This window comes from Anabrus simplex, chromosome 2 (assembly GCF_040414725.1).
Source record: "Anabrus simplex isolate iqAnaSimp1 chromosome 2, ASM4041472v1, whole genome shotgun sequence".
NCBI lineage: Eukaryota > Metazoa > Arthropoda > Insecta > Orthoptera > Tettigoniidae > Anabrus > Anabrus simplex.
The window spans coordinates 1222261776-1222284057 of record NC_090266.1 but is presented as its reverse complement, the minus strand read 5'-3'; the positions used below and the strand labels follow the sequence as shown (position 1 = coordinate 1222284057).

Genomic DNA, 22282 nt, shown 5'->3' with positions numbered 1-22282 from the left:
TGTTTTCATTCTAGCACACCCATATCGTTTAGCAATTTCCGAATCAGGAAACATTTTGCGAAACAAAGGTCCCGTGTGATCGGCACAATTTACAAGCAGGTTATATTCTATGATAAACGACGTAAATAACGCCTCGGCAATTGTCACAGGATTTACATCTTGGTTTTTACATGAAAAGTGCAGTTTCTGGTTTATTTCTACATACTGTACACTCCTTTAAACATGGTATCATTTCTTCTTTGACATTTTGGCCAAAACAAATATTAAGACACAACACTAGCACTTCTGCAGGTCCTGGCCCGGGTAGACGACTATGGCGTGCTACTTCTGAGGTTAGGTTACTCGCTTTCAAAGAGAATGACTGTATATAGACCAAAGAGGAGCACATGACTGGCCTCCGTGCCCCGTACTGCCATCTGGTATCATTATTAGAACTACTATCGACCAGCTATACTCAGCCATATATCGATAGAACGAGGAAATCCGTGGGAATTTAAAATAATACGAAAATTACTGATACTTCTTCGAAAATCGGGAGATCGGTCCCGGCGATCGGGAGATCAGGAGGAACGATGAAAAATCAGGACTTGGCACGTCTGCAGCTCTAAGAAGAAAACAAGGACACTTCCTGAATAACCCACACATCACTCCACAAGACAATGCAAGGCAGCATGCAGCAGGAGCTGTGAGCGAGTTGTTCAATTGCTGGGGCTGGGAAATGCTTTACCCCCCCTCCTCTTTCCGCAGATCTCAGCCTCTGCGACTACGATCTCATTCCTAAAATGAAATCAACACTTCGAGGGGTCTGCATTCGCACAGTGGATGACCCTTTCAAGGCCACCGACCGCTCTGTCCGCGATGTCCAGAGATCAGGCACTCTCAACAGCATCCAATGGCTTCCACATCGCTGGGAACGAGAGCTACACAATGGTGGGGATTACTTCGAAGGCCTGTAAAACGCCTAAAGTTGTAGGTATGTTATGTATCTAAATAAAAAATTGTTGCCACTATTAGAAAATCAACCAACGTATTTAAAAAAACTAAAGGCAGTTTTGAATTAAAAGTCTGAACTTCGGTAATGGGACCGACATCATTCTTAAAATTACGAATTATCCGCATTTCGAATTAAACAATTTCAATAACATGCAAAACTATACCTCATGTTTCCAGGAATGAGAGCGGCAGGTTCTACTGTACTGTAACAGCATTCAATAAGGTAAAAGTTCTATAAAACAAATAATTTACCAGATTTACCTGGGCCCTAATGATCAGGCATTTTACTGTTCTAGTTAAAATATCTCTGGAAGGAAATGGGGTAGACTGAAACAAATCACACATATCTAGCTGCCAGTTCCTAATATTTACCAGAGCGACTTCAATAATGTGTACACCATCTTAATATTCTCTACATCTCATCACACGGTATGTTTCTATAAAATATCACACAAGCCTTTTACAGAATATAAACTTTATTATAAGTAATGTGAAGAGAACTTAATCACTAGCTGTTCTCGTTACTTATAAGAGGAGACCATGATGTCCGCTTCGCTTCACTCAAATATTCGTTATGTTCACTGGACACACTTTCTTTGGCACTGAAAGTCCGAGAGCCACCTCCACCATGACTAGGAGCACTCGCTTCTTCATTACAATACGATTCAGGTTTCTGCATACTTGAACTCTCTTCATCTTCCAGAAAATTACAGGAGCTTGACAACCAGCTTTGATTCCTTTCCACTTCTCCCAAAACAACCACAAATAGTTCTTTCTCCTTGCATTCCAATTGCTCTTGCAGGTAAGCTATTACTTCTGCTGTCTACAACAAAAAGAAAAACTATTTAAAAAAATTTGAATCACACATCTTTACCATTACCTAAAATCAACCAATTTCACTACATAAATTCATATACAATGTGTAATGACCACCAAACTGCTCCACTACTTATTTAAATGGTGACTGACTCTACTTAGACTTTCAAAGTGACTTGATGAAGAGGTCAAGATGGAATTCAAGAAATGTTTGCTTTGTAGATGATGATTGACAATATATGGGAGAAATAATGAAGGTAAAACTTCTGGAATTTATAGTGTAAAACTAAGACACACAAGCTTAGTGCACAAAGTGGTCTGCAATATGTAGGCAGGCAAACAAGACTAAATAATTGACAGTATATTAAAATCACGGAGTTTATGAAGCAGTGATCTACATGCACCTACGTATCAACTATGACGGGGTCTGGCATTCTAGATGTTTCAGTGATCAATCGAAAAGTTCTCACATTTTCAAGTGATCTACACTTTACACAATTTTTCGAAACGTCAATTAATGTGACTTGTTAAACCTTTGGCCTACCATTACTTGTGAAAGGAAATATTCCCTTACATACCATTTATTTTTCAGTCACTTTAACATAAATTTAACTAATCACATAGAGGAAACTTGAAGACACACACACTATAACATTTTTGAAGTTTTATCATGTTTTTATGGTTTGGAGAAATCAGTTTTTGTATGGTACATCAAGAAACAGGCATCCACACGGAGGGCAACCATGCATTTGATGCATTGAAAAGAGGTTTCCTTCCGTAGACCCTGCGCATAAAACACCTTGGACCGCACTAATTTCTTCTCTGTAAGGGAAATTTGGGATGGAAAGTGCACAGAATGTCTCAGGATGGCCCCTGATGGGGTACTGCAGTATTTGAGCACCTTGTAGGTACTGTTCTGCAACACTGATGCACAATGCTGTGAAATGTTTATTCCTCATTGGGTTGAGAATTTTCCAAATGAGAAAGGAATTCAATAATGCTATATTGATGATGATGATGCTTGTTGTTTAAAGGGGCCTGATATCTAGGTCATCGGCCCCTAATGGTACAAAATTAAAAGTCCAAAATCTTCCACTGACCAGAATTGAAAACGTGAGGACAAAGAATGAATGAATGGATATGAATTTAAAACAATCAGTGGATCCGATCCGCAGTGCCTCGCATTCGCAGAAACTTGACGTAGAACAATACTAGTACTGACCCAAGGGACTGCTTCCAAAGCACAATACTGAATCGATGATGCTTGTTGTCTAAAGGGGTGCAAAGGCCAAGTCATCGGTCCCTCATAATGGTGCTTATTGCCAGGAAAGTAGAATCATGGTACTTCTCATGTTGCGGCACTAACCAAAAGTAGTGTAGACTCGCAGTTTTCCACACATTACGGTACTACTCACAGGTAATGAAATTTGCACACGTAACACAGACCTACGCTGTTTCGCACATTGCGGCACCATTTACAGGCAACGCAAACCTATGGTGTTCATCACATAAGTGTACTAACCACAGGGACTCGTACTATCCCGTGATGTTCCTAATATAGTGGGTACTAATCATAGGCAAGCCAGAACCACGGTGTCGCTCATATAGTGGGTACTAATCACAGGTACAGTAAAGACCAACAGCGCACTCTGTTGCTACTAATTACAAACCTATTTTGTACTTAACATAGTGGTACTATGCGCAAGTAAAAGCGACTCATGGTGTTCCCGCGTGGTGGTACTAATTACAGTAGTCTTGTGGTTCTAATTCGATCATCCTTTGGTGGCCCCTTTTAGTTGCCTCTTACAACAGGCAGGGGATACCGTTGGTGTATTCTTCGTCTGCGTCCCCCACCCACAGGGGGTATAATGCCATATCAACGAGGTAGAAGTACATCTTTTTATAGCCTTTCACATACTTCCTCACGAGTGGGAAAGATGCCAGTCGCTGATTATGAGAGTCGACTCCACCCATTCCACCATTATAATCAACTGCCAGGTTGGGTTTCATCTTTTTCCCTCATTTTCAATGGACTGTAACAAAATCTGGTCTACTGTGCTGAGTTGACAAAAAGTGTACAGGTTTTTTGTCAATCCATTTTACGGCTAGGAGTTTGTTCGCTGAAGCAAAAGTAAATTTACCCTTCTTCAGCTGTGATTCCTTGAACTCAGAAGGCAAATGTTTCCTGTTCGCCCTAACCGTGCCAATAGCATGTGTGTTATGTTCCAGGAGAATCTTGCACAGAGATGGTGAGCTGTACCAGTTATCCATGTACAAAGTTCTCCAGACACCCGGAAGATCCTTACACATGTCAATAACAATCCTCCCACTAACTAATAAATCATTGTAGGTAGATCCTCCCTCATAATCCTTCCCAGTATATATTTTGAAATTCCAGCAATAGCCGTTCTCTGAAGAGCAAACTTTATACACCTTGATACCGAATCTTGCTCTCTTGGATGGATTATATTCAACACAACGACAGTGTACTTTTGAATTTCATCGATTCATTAATGCAAATATTTTCTCTTTCAGTATACACAAACTTGAATCTGTCCAAAAGTAAGTCTATAACAGGTCTAACCCTCCTTTGATCTGGGGCAGTCCGTACTAAAATGCAAGAATTTGTTGACAGAAACAAAGTGCTTGAATGGCATGGTTACACTAAATATGGGAGTTTCTATTACTCTACGTTTCGACCAGTTATCTTGCATTGCAGGCTTTTTTGTCTGCGACATAAGAATACTCGGAGCAAAGTGAGCGTTTAGCTCGTCTATAGTAACCAATGTTTCTGTTCGCAAGTATTACTGGTTTCAAGAGAAGCACAGACATTGGTTTCTATTGTAATGTGAACTGTGGGGTTAGAAATTCATTCACTATGTACATTTTTTTTGGATTATTCCCCAACCTCCTCCTCAATATAGAGTGAATTTCAGGAACTGGTTTGCATGTTAAGCTGCATCCACACTAATGTGTTTTGTTAACTTTGTTAATAAACACTGTCAATGAACAATGTTCATGAACATTTTTGTATGTTAATAAACTAAATAGCGTGACTTTTCGAGCATGCTGATAAACAAAATTTTTTTAACTTTTTCGAATGAAACTTTGAATTAACTTTTTGTGTTTTCATTAACATTTCGATTCGCACATGCGCAAGGACGCAATTAGAGCACGTAAATTCATATTGCGGAATAAGACTACTTCTTATTCCTTCTAAAAATGAACTATCAAATCTCAAGCGAAATTTCTAATATATAGCACCTTTAATTCTGTATGATATTCTTTTAGCTGTGTTCTACTGTACAAAGGTAATCCCAAAAATAAGGTCTCCTTTTTTTTTATAAATACGGTTTATTTCTACAATGGTTTACATCATTTTTCAGCTTGAACATTTAGCTATTTTTCAACAATCACCATTTCGGTCGATGCATTTTTGTAGACGCTGTGACAGTTTTTGTATGCCCATGTCATACCAGCTCGCCGCCATGCTGTTCGGGAAGTTGTGAACCATCGTCGGTGCTGAATCGCTTTCCAGCCAAATGTTCTTTCAACTTAGCGAACAAGTGATAGTCACTGGGCACCAAGACGGGTGGGTGATGATATTCCAGTGAAAGTGTTTCAGAAAAGCAACGGTTTGCCGGGCGACATGCGGGCGAGAGTTGTCATGGAGAATAGACATGATACTGTATAGGCTTTTGGGCTTATGCCGTGTCAAGAAAATAAGATGAAATTCTTTACATTTCGCAGAGAACTGTGCTCTGCGTCATCAGGAGAAATCTCGACTGACCACAAAAAAAGCTTCTTAAACAATGACTCTCTAAATTTAGACATTATAATAGAAGTGGTAATGGTATGTTCATTCACCACCAGATGGCTCCCAGGATGTGACGTGGCACAGCGCTAGCGTTCGAAGCGGAAGCTGACCCAATCATCGGAATCAGTCTAAGAGGTTCACATTACGTGTACGTAACATATGACATTGACAGGTGTATGATATTGACACAAGCCTGGAATGAAACATCTGGCAATGAGGAACGTACAAATTTGGAAAACACCGAGACGAAATAACAATAGTGAAGGGACAGGGAAGGAAACTACCTACGTAAATTCTTAATGGCTGGCAACCAGGTATTACTTAATTGATAACCGGTGTTCTACATATTTCCACAGCTACCTGTATAATCCTGGACTTGTAGTGTCTAGTGTGGGTAAGAGCTTGAGCATCTTGGAACATGACATCATGACCCGACCATAGAGCTCTTACCCACACTAGACACTACAGGTCCACGATTATAGGGGAAGCTGTGGAAATACGTTGAAATCCTAACAATTTCAACAGGGACACCGGCTAGGTAGTTCCCTTCCCTGTCCCTTCACTATTGTTATTTTGTCTCGGTGTTTTTCCAAATTCGTACGTTCCTCATCGCCAGATGTGACATTCCAGGCTTGTGTCAATATCATACACCTGCCAATGTCATATGTTATGTACACATGTTATGTGAACCTCTTAGACTGATTCTGATGGTTCGGTCAGCTTCCGCTTCAAACGCTAGCATTGTGCCATGTCCTGGGAGCCATCTGGAGGCGGATGAACGTACTATTTCCACTTCTATTATAACATGTAAATTTAAAGAGTCATTGTTTAAGAAGCCTTTCTCGTGGTCAGTCGAGATTTCTTCTGATGACGCAGAGCACAGTTCTTTGCGAAACGTTAAGAATTTCACCTTATCTTCTCGACACGGCATAAGCCCAAAAGCCTATACAGTATCGCGTCTATAAGTACGGGCCATGAAAGCATCAATGGCAACGTCATGGAGAATGTTTACGCCCTCTCTCACCATTTCTCTTCTCCTGTTCTGAATTGCCCGTCCTGAGTTTTTTCAGGGCCTCATAGAACCTGTCAGCATTAATTGTGGTCCCAGCAGGCATAAAGTCGACCAACAATACCCATTTTCGATCCCAAAACACAGTTGTCATTACTTTACCGGCAGACCGTGTTTACTTGAATTTCTGCGGCTTTGGCGAAGAGGGATGCCGCCACTAGCGTGATTGTTACTTGGTCTCAGGTGTAAAGTGGGACACCCAGGTTTCGTCACTTGTGACAACTGAGTCCAAAAAGTTGTCCTGTTCGGCTGCAAAGCGTTGAATAAATGTGCGGGAAGAATCAACTCGTTGCATGTGGTCTTCAGTCAGCATGCGTGGCACCCATCTTGCGCGGCGCTTCGGGAAACCTCAGGAACCAAAGTGCAGAGATCATGCAGGGTGATCCGCCGATCTTCATGCACGATTTACTCAACCTTCACGGCTGTCTCAATGGAAATTGACGGCCTCTCGCTCCTTTGTTCATTGTGAATTTCAGTCCGACCGGCTGCAAACTCTCTCCACCACTTACAAACATTTTTGACATTCATGCACGACTCACCATATACTTCCGTCAAATGGCGATGGATTTCAATCGGTTCAGTACCTTTTGCATTACAAAACCGAATAACTGCGCGTACTTCGCACTTGGTGGTAACATCCAACGGGAGCTCCATTCTCAACGGCTGCCAAGCCAAGATCGAGTGCCTCAGCGTGGCGTGCGCATGTTTATATTGTGACCAACAGCCACACAAACAGAGTTCTGTATTTATAAAAATATAGGAGACTGTTTTTGGGATTACCCTTGTAGTTTAATTTCCAACTTCGCTCATCGCTAAATAACCTAACCTCCCATAATTGGTTGTATATCATTAAAATAATACTATCCTGACTAGGTCAAATGAAGATTTTCTTTATTTTGTACCTTTACCAATTCCTTGATACTGTTGTATAAAGCTTCAAACACAATAACTGAAATTGTTTGTTTTGATACTCTAGACAAACACGTATATAAGTGAAATGTCACCAGTTGCTAGGAATCTTAAAGTAATAGCCTATCAATAATAAATAAAAACTGTCAGTGGAGCTGGCTTTCCAATCTGTATCATTACTTGCAATTTCAGACCCAATTATTACTGTTATCAAGTACTGAAAATCATTTTGAAAGCCTGCTTCATCATGTAATTAAAAGTTCTGACGTAAGTGTTCTCTCCAAACTTCATTCTACTTGCCTTTCCAGTATTTTCTTTGCCACACTTCGAGCCTGCCCTTTTCTCTAATTGTACTCACTAAAATAATGACAGCTGCAGCTGTATTTTCTTTTTCTTTGCCCTATCAATTGAAACCTTACAAACAGCTATTTTGGTGTGGACACAATGTTGAAGAAGTTTGGTAACAAAAGTTTATTAACATGTTGAGAAATATACAATCAAAAATAAGGCACGGGTTTTCCACCTGTTCAATACTACAAAGTAATGAAATCATTAAAACATCACATTTTTATTTTATGTCATTTTTGGTACCAGTTTCGGCAATTTAATTTGTCATCATCAATCTAGGAGATTAATGCAGGACATTTTTGATAGCTACATTAAAATACTTATACTAATTGTATGTGCATAAACAGGACCCTCTAAACTAAGTTTTGTGTTATTTATAATATTGCGTGTATACCTTAGAGCTTATGTAATTGAAATACAGAGACTAATTCAATTATTACCAGGTTCTAGATAAGTCATAAAACTGTTGCAATTTTTAAATATACAGCACCTTGCGTTGTCAAATTGTTTGTACGTATTATAAAAATTTTACTATGACACCAAACTTTAGATGCCGGCCCCAAGGTGTAGGGGTAGAGTGCCTGCCTCTTACCCGGAGGCCCAAAGTTCGATTCCTGGCCAGATCAGGGATTTTTACCTGGACCTGAGGGCTGGTTCAAGGTCCTCTCAGGCTACGTACAGTAATTAGAACTGAGGAGCTATCTGACGGTGAGATAGCGGCCCCGGTCTAGAAAGCCAAGAATAACGGCTGAGAGGATTAGTCGTGCTGACCACACGACACCTCGTAATCTGCAGGCCTTCGGGCTAAGCACTAGTCACTTAGTAGGCCAAGGCCCTTCAAGGGGATTGGTTTGGTACCAAATCTTAGATAAAATTTCTTATTAAGTATATCTTATTCAGCTGTTAAGGACGTACAATTAGCCTTGGAAAGGCAAAAACATTTTAGAAAAATTTCTTGTCTTAGGAAATTTTTAAAATAATAAACTAACAGCTGGTTTCATTCTAGAATATTGTTGTACAATATAAATGGGTAGAAAACCATTTTCAAAGACCAATTTTGATGGAAAACAGTTCCTCATAGAATGTGATTGGTGAACCATATGTAGTGTTCCTATTTTTTCGTTATTAGAATAAAAGATTTAATGACATATGTCTTGTATGGATACAATGAATCAGCTTAATTTAAAAAGGTGTCATTAGTATTGGTCCTATAATTTAAAATTGTATCCAACACTATATAGTAAACTTGAAGCCGTAAATTGATGGACGAGGTTTCTTGAAAATACGCTATTTTCAGGTGAATTTTTGTGGATCTATAAAGATCTTGAACCAAGACGGACCTAAAAGGAAAATTTGAATTACATGTTAGCACGACACAATCAGGGCCAAAGAAAAGTGCTTAGTAAAAAAAGAACAGAAAGGAACTCACCGCGAGCACCAAGTTAACAAGCGGAGAGTTAAAGAGGAACTGCCGAGCAGAATGTCAGTACACCGGCATATACTGTAACTTCAACGCAACTTGCAGACAGAAAAAGGATTCTTCAACTTAAAAATAAAATTAAAAAAACAAACACTATTATTACTAAAGCAGATAAAGGAAACACTACTGTCATAATGGACCAAGCAGACTATATTGATAAAGCAAAAAACTTTTTTACAGATAGATCCTCCATAATTATTGATAAAGATCCAACACAATTCATCCAAAAACAACTAAAACAGATACTTAAAAACACAACCTCTTTATTAACGGATAATGAAATAAACTTATTAACATGAACCCTGGCCTGCCAAATGTCAAAGCGCAACCCAAAATCCATAAAAACGGAGTCCCTATACGCCCTATAATAAATTTCAAACTGAGCCCCCTTTATAGAACGGCTCAATTCATTCAACAATTTTTGAGTAAACATTACACTTTTCAGGCAAACAAATCCGTCAAAAACACCCTAGAATTAATCAAACGACTGGACAACTTTAAATTACAACCTATCATATAATGCATTCATTCGACATTACCAATATGTATACAAATATTAAACTGGAAAAGAGTTATACCAATTATTTTACAAAACCTACGTACTCATAGCCAACTTGAGATGTAGCTGATTTTTTGGCCATTTTGAAACTTCTAACCAACAGTAATTATTTCATATTCGATAAATTAATATACAAACAGGACGGGCTAGCCATGGGTTCACCGGCAACTGGCATTTGAGACAACATATATCTAGATTTCTTAGAGTACACAAAAACAGAAGAAGACAAGAAATTTAACAACATAAGCTTATGGTCCAGTAGATGATACGTTTATTATCATGGACCAACATATTACTGACGCATCTACTAACCTTGCACACCTCAGTAATATCGATACAGACATTAGTTCACAATAGAGTCCGAAAGCAATAAGGCCCTCAACTTTTTAGATTTAACTATCACTAGGCTCCCATTTTCTGTTCAATACAAAATCTATAGAAAACCAACACACACTGCTGTAACCATCAAGCAAGATTCTGTACATCCCCCTAGCCATAAACGTTCCACCTATAACAGTTTAATACACCGTGCCTTCAATGTACCCGTGTCAAAATAAGATTTAAACAAAGAATTCAATACTATACGTAGCATTGCACTCCACAATGGATATAAACATAGTTTTATAGAACGTATAATTTATGTTTAAACACCGACCTAAATCTAATTTACAAAAGGAAACATCTAATTTTTTTTTTTTTTTGCTAGTTGTTTTACGTTGCACCGACACAGATAGGTCTTACGGCAACGATACATCTAAATCAAAACTTATTCAACTTTTACATTTAATCCTGACATCTACCGAGTAACAAACATCTTCAAAAAGAAAAATACCAATATTTCATTCAGGACCAGTAACAGAAATCTCAACTTATTCCATAACTCTAGCATAGTTAATATTTCCAACCCCTTCGATAAGTCAGGCGTCTACAGATTTCACTGTAACGACTGTTGCAGCACATACATTGGACAAATAGGGAGATACTTCAAGATCAGATACAATAAGCACGTTAATGCTATCAAATACAGGGGATTTTCGGCAATAGGGCAGCATATAAATGACTACAAACATAGCTTTTACGGCATCAATAATGATATAGACATAATCAAAAGAATGAATAAAGGTCTTCTACTTGACCTAACAGAGCAATGTTTTATTTTACTCGATCAGTATAACAACCCTAATTACAATCTTAATGATCTATCCAAAAAACCTACAATCTTATTTGATATGCTTATTTCAGTTATTAACAATCTTAAAATACCAAAAGATCAAACAGTGTACAAAACAATACCTAACAAGCTAGCCTACTACCCCCACCGGAATCCATGCCCTCCCGACCTACGTTCTCCTGCTCCTCCCCCTACCTGACACTCCGCTTGGCAGTTCCTCTTTAACTCTCCGCTTATTAACTAGGTGCTCGAGATGAGTTCCTTTCTATTCTTTTTTACTAAGCACTTTTCTTTGGCCCTGATTGTGTCGTGCTAACATGTAATTCAAATTTTCCTTTTAGGTCCGTCTTGGTTCAAGATCTTTGTAGATCCACAAAAATTCACCTGAAAATAGCGTATTTTCAAGAAACCTCGTCCATCAATTTACGGCTTCAAGTTTACTATATAGTGTTGGATACAATTTTAAATTATAGGACCAATACTAATGACACCTTTTTAAATTAAGCTGATTCATTGTATCCATACAAGACATATGTCATTAAATCTTTTATTCTAATAACGAAAAAATAGGAACACTACATATGGCTTACCAATCACATTCTATGAGGAACTGTTTTCTATCAAAATTGGTCTTTGAAAATGGTTTTCTACCCATTTATATTGTACAACAATATTCTAGAATGAAACCAGCTGTTAGTTTATTATTTTAAAAATTGCCTAAGACAGAACATTTTTAAAAATGTTTTTGCCTCTTCAAGGCTTATTGTACGTCCTTAACAGCTGAATAAGATATACTCAATAAGAAATTTTATCTAAAGTTTGGTGTCATCGTAAATTTTTTATAATAGTTACAAACAATTTGACAATGCAAGGAGCTGTATATTTAAAAATTGCAACAGTTTTATGACTAACCTAGAACCTGCTAATAAATGAATTAGTCTCTGTATTTCAATTACATCAGCTTTAAGGTATACACGCAATTGTAAATAACACAAAACTTAGTTTAGAAGGTCCTCTTTATGTACATATAATTAATATAAGTATTTTAATGTAGCATCCGCCTCTGTGGTGTAGTGGTTAGTGTGATTAGCTGCCATCCCCGGAGGCCTGGGTTTGATTCCCGGCTCTGCCACGAAACTTGAAAAGTGGTACGAGGGCTGGAACGGGGTCCACTCAGCCTCAGGAGGTCAACTGAGTAGAGGTGAGTTGGATTCTCACTTCAGCCATCCTGGAAGTGGTTTTCCGTGGTTTCCCACTTCTCCTCCAGGCAAATGCCGGGATGGTACCTAACTTAAGGCCACGGCTGCTTCCTTCCCTCTTCCTTGCCTATCCTTTCCAATCTTCCCATCCCCCACCAAGGCCCCTGTTTAGCATAGCAGGTGAGGCTGCCTGGGCAAGGTACTGGTAATTCTCCTCAGTTGTATCCCTGACCCAATGTCTCACTCTCCAGGGCACTGCCTTTGAGGTGGTAGAGGTGGGATCCCTCGCTGAGTCTGAGGGAAAAACCAACCTTGGAGGGTAAGCAGATTAAGAAAGAAAGAAAGAAAGAAAGAAAGAAAGAAAGAAAGAAAGAAACATTTAATGTAGCTATCAAAAATATCCTGAAACAATCTCCTAGGTTGATGATGGCAAATTAAGTTGCCAAAACCGGTACCAGAAATGACACTAAATAAAAATGTGATGTTTTAATAATTTCACTACTTTGTAGTATTGAAGAGGTGGAAAACCCTTCCCTTATCTTTGATTGTAAATTTCGATTCAAAACGGACCAAAAATGAAATTCTTGACATTAAATGTTGAGAAATGTTTTCATTAACATTGTTTATTAACTGAGTTTCGTTAACATTGTTTATTAACTTTGGTGTGGACTAACCATTACAGAAACAGGCTTATTGTCAACAAGATCCCAATTCCAAGTATCATTACTAGAGTTCTTACCCGCTCCTGTTGCATTCTGGTTTTGTCCCGTAGTTTCGATTGGCACTATCACCTCGGAACTGAAATCTGAATCACTTTCATCACTGTCAGTTGAAGAAGATATATTTTCTCTCCAGAGAATCATTTCCACTTTCAACATCACTATTTTCAAGCCAGTTATGAATAGCCTCATCCATGCCGCCACAATTGTTTACAGCTAGCGGCAAACCGAGGTGCTTTTTATTTTTCGTATTTCAGCTCAGAGTTACTATTTACACTGAGAAAAATAGCTTCAGGTATCATCTGACACATATCGAGTGGGGTGCAAAACAAACAGAATAAATCTCTCTGACAAGCTAACCACAATAATGAACTTCTGTCAAAGTATGTTACCACCTTATGATCGCAGGATGGAAGGTTCCATCAAAGTATGGCAATGGGCTAATCAATAGGTAGATATACATAATGTACCAGGAAAATTCCCGGAACTCAGTAATTATACTGGAGCACGAGAGTATGCAAGGCGTGTACGGCACCGTTTGGAGTGGGTACAGAGAGTGAGGTTTACAAGTTCAATGAATTATATCACTTTGAAAGTACTGTGTTTATTAACTCAAGATCATATCACCTTTACAAGTGTTGTCTTCCTCAAAGTCCTGCCAGAGATGCCATCACTAGTGAGCCATGTCATCTGGGCTGCCCTCCTGTTGGAACTCGTGTCAGCACCACGGAACCATGTTTTCCTTCAACGGAAGTTCTTGAGAATCTGTATGTTCTGGAAGATCTTGTTGCGGGGTGCACTTTATGCATGGGTTACTTGTACGAATGTACAAAATTATAAGCCACCCGGATTTCATCAGAACGAGCGCATGCTGCGTCTCACGAATGACGTTCAAACTTGTATAAAGGGACTAAGTGGGTTCCACAGATGATATGAATGATAAACTAAATTGGGTGCGAAGGGTCTACTGGAATCAAACACATGATCACTTAGCGCACACAAGTTGTAATAGTCACTTATTTAATATAGAAATAATGAGTTTATTCACTGTTGACTATTATTAAGAACGCAAATTTATATATAACAGAGCTGTTCTAATATCGTGTTCTACTACACACTGGTGCAGAATTTAAGCGTCCAAATGAATAATAAGCGCAGTCACTACTATTTACAACCTACAATTTCACTCGCAGTGGTGAAAAGTTACTGTGTGTTTCCTCACAATAGTAAGTGTTTACTGGTGTTAAAGTTTATTTTCTTGATAAATAATTTTCAACTCCATGTTGATGTTAACGCAGGGACGTGGCACTATATATCAAACCTCCTTAAATATCGAACACTTCACACATCTCTTTGCAAAATAAGGATGTTGACAAGTTTATATAACATCTGAAATTTCAAAATTCACCCCACCAAAACTTTGCTTTATGTCAATCGATTGGTCAAAGTCTTCACCGTGTTGGCGAGCACAGGAATGTGTCAACTTTGTTGTTGGCGGGATACTGAAGACGTCGTCGTGTTGCTCCTAAGGTGCAGTGTCCCTGTGATTATCTGTTTCTCCCGGTAAAATAGTGTCTTCAGAAGGTATCCTTTAAATATTAGGTTGTATTAACATAAATACAGGTTTATTAATTTCTTGTGTTGTGAGTTTTCAAATATTTTCATATTTATTTCTAAAATAAATAATGTTCAATATTTGAATCCCATTTTATAATATCAAAAGGTTGTTCGATAAAAGAAGTTCAAACATTACAAAAACAACCCTGAAAATTAATGGGCTGTTTATGATTTTAATTAGTAGTATTGTTTTCTTTAGCACCGAAGTTCGCATTTCTGTCATCGTGACTGCTAAGGCTTGAGAGGGCCTGAATATGAGTCCTAATCGGGTACAGTTAGATTTATTTTACGATGTCTTCTGTCTGATGTACGTTGTGCTAATCACTTTATAAGACAATCCTGTCACATTGCAGGGGTTCTCATCATCGGCAAATACAGTGGCGTTAACAAGAGGGGGTATGCGGGGGCAAGTGCCCCCCCCACATTTTGGTAAAAAGATAAATGTTTATTATATTTTGCAGTTACAGCTACAAATCATAAAAATTAGATCCCAAACCTTCCATCTTGTGTTTCAGTTTCTTTAATGTTACTCTCTACCAGCCCTATAACCATTGATCCTGCCCCCACACCTCCGCTCCTCTAACTCCCAATCACCATTACTGGGTAAATATTGCGCAATAAGCAGAGTAGAGGATTAAAAGCAGAAAATGGTTTTGCAGTTCTTGCTAAATTACCTAAACTAGTGCTCAGAGCTCGACAATGGTTAAAATTAAGATGCCCAACACGGGAAATGTCCCAAAAGCAGAAGTTTAACCTGTTGAAAAAATGATAAGGCTTTGGTATTCGTACCTGCCTGGATTGAAGCTGTTTAACATGTTAAGTCCAGTATAATGTCCCAAAGGCAGGCATCTAAAACATATTACGTCTCTTTAACAACGTTAAACAACAAATTATCTGGAGGTCAGAAGATTCAGACTGCCCTTGGCCAGAAGCCGTTCCTAAGTCCATGAGAAGAAGAGGACATTAGTGAATGGGTGATCAACATGGCGAAGAGAGGATTTCCATTGAAGAAAACAAAGTTTACTTGACACCCTACAGCAAAGTGTGCAGTCATCAGGAAGGAGCACACCATGTAAGCATGGAAGACCTGGAAACACCTAGTTCAAGTGTTTCATGGGACGGCATCCTTCACTGTCTTAGAAGAAGGCTGAAATCATAAGCAAGAGCTGGGCTGCTGTCCCGGAAGAGAGAATACGTTGTTGGTTTGCTCGACTGTCATTCTACCTGGAATCTGAGGATGTAAGATCAATTATGGAAGACCCAAACAGGGGATCTTCCATGTAGACAGGACAAATTTTCTGTTTCATAAGGTTTCAGGAACGTACCTTGGAGTCAGAAGGGAACAGCTTCAAATTACGGTAACATCTAAAGAGAAAGAAGGCATAAGAGTGCTCGGAAATTTCTGTGCCGATGGGCAATGTACCCCAACAATAACATAAGACTTCAGCAGCTTATCAAATATAGTGTACCTGAGCCATGGATGAAAGCTCCAACGTTTCTGAACTATCTTCAACATTTTAGGTCATGGTTATAAGTAGAGAAAATTACACTTCCTGTTATTATCCCTTCAAGTCAGTGAATACTATCATGGCCATATAATAATATTGTACTGCCTTTTCCCTAATGCCACCCATCTTCTGCATGGGGGTATTTGCACCCCTAAAGAAAGCATGGGAAAATGCTCTCCAAGACAAGAAAATATGAACTCTCGGTCATCAGTAACCAAGGTAAATTTTGCACCCATGTTAAAGAAAGTTGGGGATGATGCTGTTAGGCCAAATATTGTGAAAAGCACCTTTCTTAAGTGTGGTCTCTGTCCACCACATCCCAACGCTGTGTACTACACAAAATGTGTTGCAGACATAGTCGACTACAGTTACAAGCCGGAGTCACGTAAGTTTGGCAACATCAACTGGAGGCTAAGGTGAAAGCGCGGGATCTATCCGTGTATGTTCATGTCTAGTGAACTTCATCTCACGTTTCGTTTAATTTTTTAGGGATAGGTTTGAGTATATATAACAAGATAAGTGATGGAATAAGCATATGTAGAGCCCATTATCGAAATAATGTGAAGGCTAAGCAGGGCTGAGTAGCTTGTACTGTAGAGCTGGCTTTCTAAGCCCTGCTCAGTCCGGTGGTATTTGAAGGTGCTCAGATACGTCAGCCTCGTGTTGGTAGATTTACTGGCACGTTAAAGAACTCCTCCGGGACAAAATTCAGGCATCTCAGAGTCTCCCAAAAACCGTAAAAGTAGTTAGTTGGACGATAAATCAATAACGTTATTATTTGTTAAGTTCCGGACTGAATTTGTCTTAATAAAATGTTTCGTGTATTTGCAGATGCCCAGAGAATGTTGTGTTTCCATGTATCGTAGCAGCTATAGCATTAAAAAAGGTTTTGTTACCTTGTTTAATTTTCCTTCAGGCAAGGAATTAAAACAAAAATAGATTTGTCATTTTAAATGGGATAAATGGATGGGAACCTGGGAAGGATTCAGTGGTATGCATAAAACATGTCATACTCAAAAAAATTTTCAACAGGGGATAACATTTGTGATAGTAAAGTCAACGTAACTACACTTCCACCTACACCTAATGAGCTTCTCCCTGATGCATGTCCAATTATTTTCCCAAATTTGCCAAAATATTTGTCATCGAAAAGTGTTAAAAAGATCCTGAAGTCAGGAGACTGGATATGTAGAGTATGATAAACAAGAAAATGGATGATATGCCAAATGTAACCCATTTACTCAAAATTCATCAAGATGAATGCCACTGTATGTGTTATCAGGTGTTGGTAAAAGAAATGACATATTTAGCAGATGGTAAAATATCTAAGTGGTCTCAACAAAATGCATATTTATTAAATTATATAAGAACCACTTCTTGTAGTGTTAGTGTTAAATGTGTACAAATAAATATATTAAAATGCTTCACAATTTCATAGAGTATCATGATGTAATCAGTGAAAGCACACTCTTTGTCTTGTCTCATACTTTTAAGGGAACAATTCAAACTTTGCACTAAAAGGGCTGGGCTGAGTGGCTCAGACGGTTGACCCCAACTTGGCAGGTTTGATCATGGCTCAGCCCGGTAGTATTTGAAGGTGCTCAAATACGTCAGCCTTGTATCGGTAGATTTACTGGCACGTAAAAGAACTCCTGAAGACTAAATTCGGGCACCTCAGTGTCTTCAAAAACTGTAAAAGTAGTTAGTGGGACGTAAAGCAAATAACATTATCATTATTATTATTATTATTATTATTATTATTATTATTATTATTATTATTATTAATAATAATATTATTATTATTTGCACTAAAAGGAAAAAGAGTTTTGTTTGGAACTGTGAAAGCAAATTATTTACTGTCAAGAAAGTTTCAACTTAGAAAGAAGGCTTAGTCAGTACCTACAGCTTATTAGTTGTAACTACAATGTTACTGCACTACAAGTCCTATAAAGTGAGAAGAAAATTAGGATTGAGGGTGTTTAAGGGTTGCCGAGGTGGTGGTGATGGTATGAAAAAATGAGGTTTGGCTGTAGCCAATTAGAAATGTTTGATCCCATCAAGACAGATGTTATTGGGCTCAATATGAAAGTAATAAACAAGTTAGACTCACTTTTATCATATGAATTTTTTAGGTGGGCATTTTGAGATTTCAGGGGTAATATGCTGTACATTTCTGGGTATACACTAAGGACAATATCCAGAAGGATAGCTGTGACACTTGTTTAGGTCTCCTGCAGAATAATGAAACGGGTGATCCCTATTTTGAAGAACTTCAGGGGTGGGTTAGTAGTGCCATCACATTGTGTTGTGTGTGTCTGCAGAACAGTGGTATACGAAGACTACCTGGATTGTGAAAATTATGAAGAAATTCTGTTCTCTCTATCCTGATCTGCATTAGGAAGAGATGACAATCAACAGTTCTGGTTTGAACGCCGTCATTGTGGGCACGACAATAATGGTGCAATAGATTGTTTATTGTCTACATTTTCCAATGTTGTGTTAAATAAGTGCTGAAAGCAGATGAAGAACACGAATTATGTCAGCAGTGAAGATAAAAACACTAAGCGGAGGAAGCTGTCAACGCTCCACAATAACAGAGCTTGTGAATACTGTTCTTGAAGTGTTTTGTTTTTATTTATGTAAAATGTGTGTTTCTTAATACCATTTCATAATCATCGTGTTCGTCTAAATGTAGTGAATAATACCAATATAAATGGTCCGTTATTGGAAATTATAAATTTTCCAGCTAACTCATTCTTGGTTGCCAGCGTTTCGCCCTCGTGTGCTAGGGTGGGCTCATCAGTTGGTACCTAGCACACCTACCAATACGCTGGCTAGTGCATACCGTGGAGGCCACTGCATAGGCTAACTGGAGCCACCAGCAGTGCCAATGCACTAAGAGACTTTGTCTCATTACCAAAAATTGATGCCTGCTTGGCCATCAGATGATGTAGATGTTGATTCCCATAGGGAATATGAAATATTTGTCCTGAATGAGTAAATTTATAATACCAATATAAATGGTCCGTTATTGGAAATTATAAATTTTCCAGCTAACTCATTCTTGGTTGCCAGCGTTTCGCCCTCGTGTGCTAGGGTGGGCTCATCAGTTGGCACCTAGCACACCTACCAGTACGCTGGCTAGTGCATACCGTGTAGTGAATATGAGTGAAGTCATTCAAAATTGGACACGCCTCCTTTTTTCTTGGCCTCCGCTTGACAGATAGATACAGCATTGCCAAGCGTACCTTCTGGCTTTAACTGTAGATGGCTCTGGTTGCAGATATTTTGAAGACCCCAGTGGGAAGGCAACAGCAAGAGAGTGATGAAGGCATACCTTTATCTCCTACGTCCAATCAGAAGTTAAAATCTGTGCTTGATGACCTGGAGGAATTCTTGCCTCCTAGTATTCTCGATAAGTTCAATGAAAAACTAAGACGTGATGGAGAAAAGCAGAATGATGGTGAACCAGAGCTGTATGCTTATTGGAATAGTGCTACAACTCGGTACAATACATGAAACAATATCGGCTAACCAAAATGAAACAATGAAAGACAGTTCATCATCATCAGAAGAAGAAATAAATGATGATCAGGGCAGATATAATCATGATTTCAGGTGGAATGATGAACGTTTAGAGGTGTATGTATGTACCTTCTCCCAAGAAGGACCTTCCTGGTACCATCATATTGAAGAGTGGAGTACAAGTTCACAAGCTGAAATGATTAAATGAGGATGAAATTGTGTCGGAACTTGCTTGCTCACCCACCTCAAGTAGTAGCGAGGATTCTTTCAAAAATTTTCTCAAAGTTCTTCAAGTACCAGGAAAAGCCTCATGATTAGATTAAGGAAACCATATGAAGTATCTTCCAAGGAATACCGGGAAGAACTGAAGTGAAAGAAAAGAAACAAGGAAAACTGTCTAAAGGTAACGTGATTTGTAATAAATAGTTCCGTTCGGTATTTAAAACCTTCCAAGTTCCCATGGAGGGAATTAGATTCCCTTCCACCAATAGAGCATATCAAAAATCAGATCAAAAATTAGATGGATGGCTTTTCCGGCGTTTGCTCTATTAACCAGCGTTTCGTCTTAGGTCTGACACTAGACTCTTCAGTGTAGGGTCTGACACATCCCACTCTGAAGAGTCTAGTGTCAGACCTAAGACGAAACGCTGGTTAATAGAGCAAACGCCGGAAAAGCCATCCATCTAATTTTTGATCTGATTTAAAACCTTGCCATTCAATATATGGAGGAATACAACTGCTGCATTTAAGGGAGCCTCGATCCTACAAATTATACATTTAAAAAATCAAAACAAGCTAGTTGCTACCGATGGAAGTTCCATTAAGGTTTTATCATTACTTCAGAGGTCTGTTCTTTACTGGCAATAAATAGCGATCAACTAATCACAGAGATGATCTTACGTGTTCGATACATAGCGCCACAACTCTACTTCAAAACTACCTTAAAAAGATGTTTCACCAAATCAACACTTGTTAAGTACTGAACAACTTTTATTACATTAGAGGACCAGTTTCAACTCATCATGGAGTCATCTTCAGCTCAAGTATTAAAATCAAAGAACCATTATACAATTACATACATACATACATACATTACATACATACATACACACAAAGTTATAATAATATATCATATTGTTATGAATATAAAACTCCACCTGTTTGATTACTCTAATTTATTTCAGGATGTCCTAATAAATGCATGCACACGCACACTCTCTCTCTCTCTCTCAAACACAAGCATTTCTAACTAGTTATGAATGGCCACACACTAATTACCAGTCTATTTACAAATCTCTCTTCTGTACACACAGTAGGTCTAGCCCGCTCGTCTACCTGCAGACGCTTAAGCCTCACTTTCACTTCCCCAAGTGTAGTCAATCAACTCATACAGCCACTGTGCGTATACAGCTGGATTTGAACACAGTGTCACTGGCTATACAACACACGACAATTGTTCGTTGGTTCGAAGTCCAATGATAGTCCAGTACTTCACACAATCACATGAAGTGAACGACAATCGGCAACAGCTCAACAGTATCCAACAGCAGGACGATACTCACGAGAGCGAATAATAACCCACGTCCAATTATTCCCACACTCACGATAACTGCTTCAATCGCTGATTCACGGCAGTCCTCAATCCACATAAGTACTCACACACAGCACTCTAAGGCAGTACACAGTTTTCTGTCCCGTACGCCGTTTCCCATGCAGCTTCTCACTGGACACTCCGACACCACAACAGCTCCTGGTTCAGACCTCCATGGGACACTAGCGACAGCCAACATCTCTGTCGCCCACAGCCCAGCAAACGAGCCCCAACTCACTGTCACACTGGCTCCACCTCGGAGCCCAACTGTCACTCACTCTAACACTGACTCCCACACGGAGTCCAACTTTGACTCCGAGTCGAACACTTGACTTACTCATATATGGAAAAGAGAGGATATCTGTTTTTGACAAGCTCTATTAGTGAAAAATATCTAATTCCCTCCATGGGAGCTTAGAATTTTCCATTGATACTGTGTTTGTAAGCAATGAGGAGTTTATGTGATGTATTGTGATTTAGTGGTTAATAGCTAGATGTATTGTGATAAAACACTTGTCGTTAAAATAATCTACTTTGGCTTCATGGTAGATAGAATCTTATTTGTTTGAGTTAGAAGCATAAGATGAAGACATAGTGTTGTATGGTTAAAATTGTGACAGCAGTGGTAGTTGCTTTCTTGTCTATACTGTGTCTAGTATTATGGTTTTTGCTGTTGTTGTGGTTGGGTAGTGCTCTGTTTCGGAACTCACTGCGTACTGCTGCCTTATGCCGCCTGCGAGGAGGGGTAAGGGGATTGGTGGTTGTGGGGGCAGAGGCGGGGTTGGGCGTCACTTATTGGTTTTGTAGCACATGTTGTGCTCTGCTTATTGATTATTTTGAGGTAGTAGTTTCTTAGGGCGGAAATGACTTTGTTGAAGATAATATTGATCTTTTCCATAATATCATTAATATTGAAATTGGGATTAGCGTATTGATCTAAAGAAATGTAAAACTCTTCTGT

At 38.9% G+C, this 22282-nt stretch overlaps 1 protein-coding gene across 11 annotated transcripts in view; it reads right to left on the bottom strand.

Annotated features, from left to right (window-relative positions):
- Positions 1-1341: 1341 nt before the first annotated feature.
- Positions 1342-22282, bottom strand: part of LOC136864815 (josephin-like protein) — a 255723-nt gene continuing 234782 nt past the window's right edge. For all 11 annotated transcript variants that reach the window (XM_067142243.2, XM_067142245.2, XM_067142246.2 and 8 more), the window contains one exon: positions 1342-1816. In XM_067142243.2, the coding sequence (XP_066998344.1) occupies positions 1502-1816 (315 nt within the window). In that variant the 3' untranslated portion in view covers positions 1342-1501. The remainder of the gene's footprint in view (positions 1817-22282) is intronic.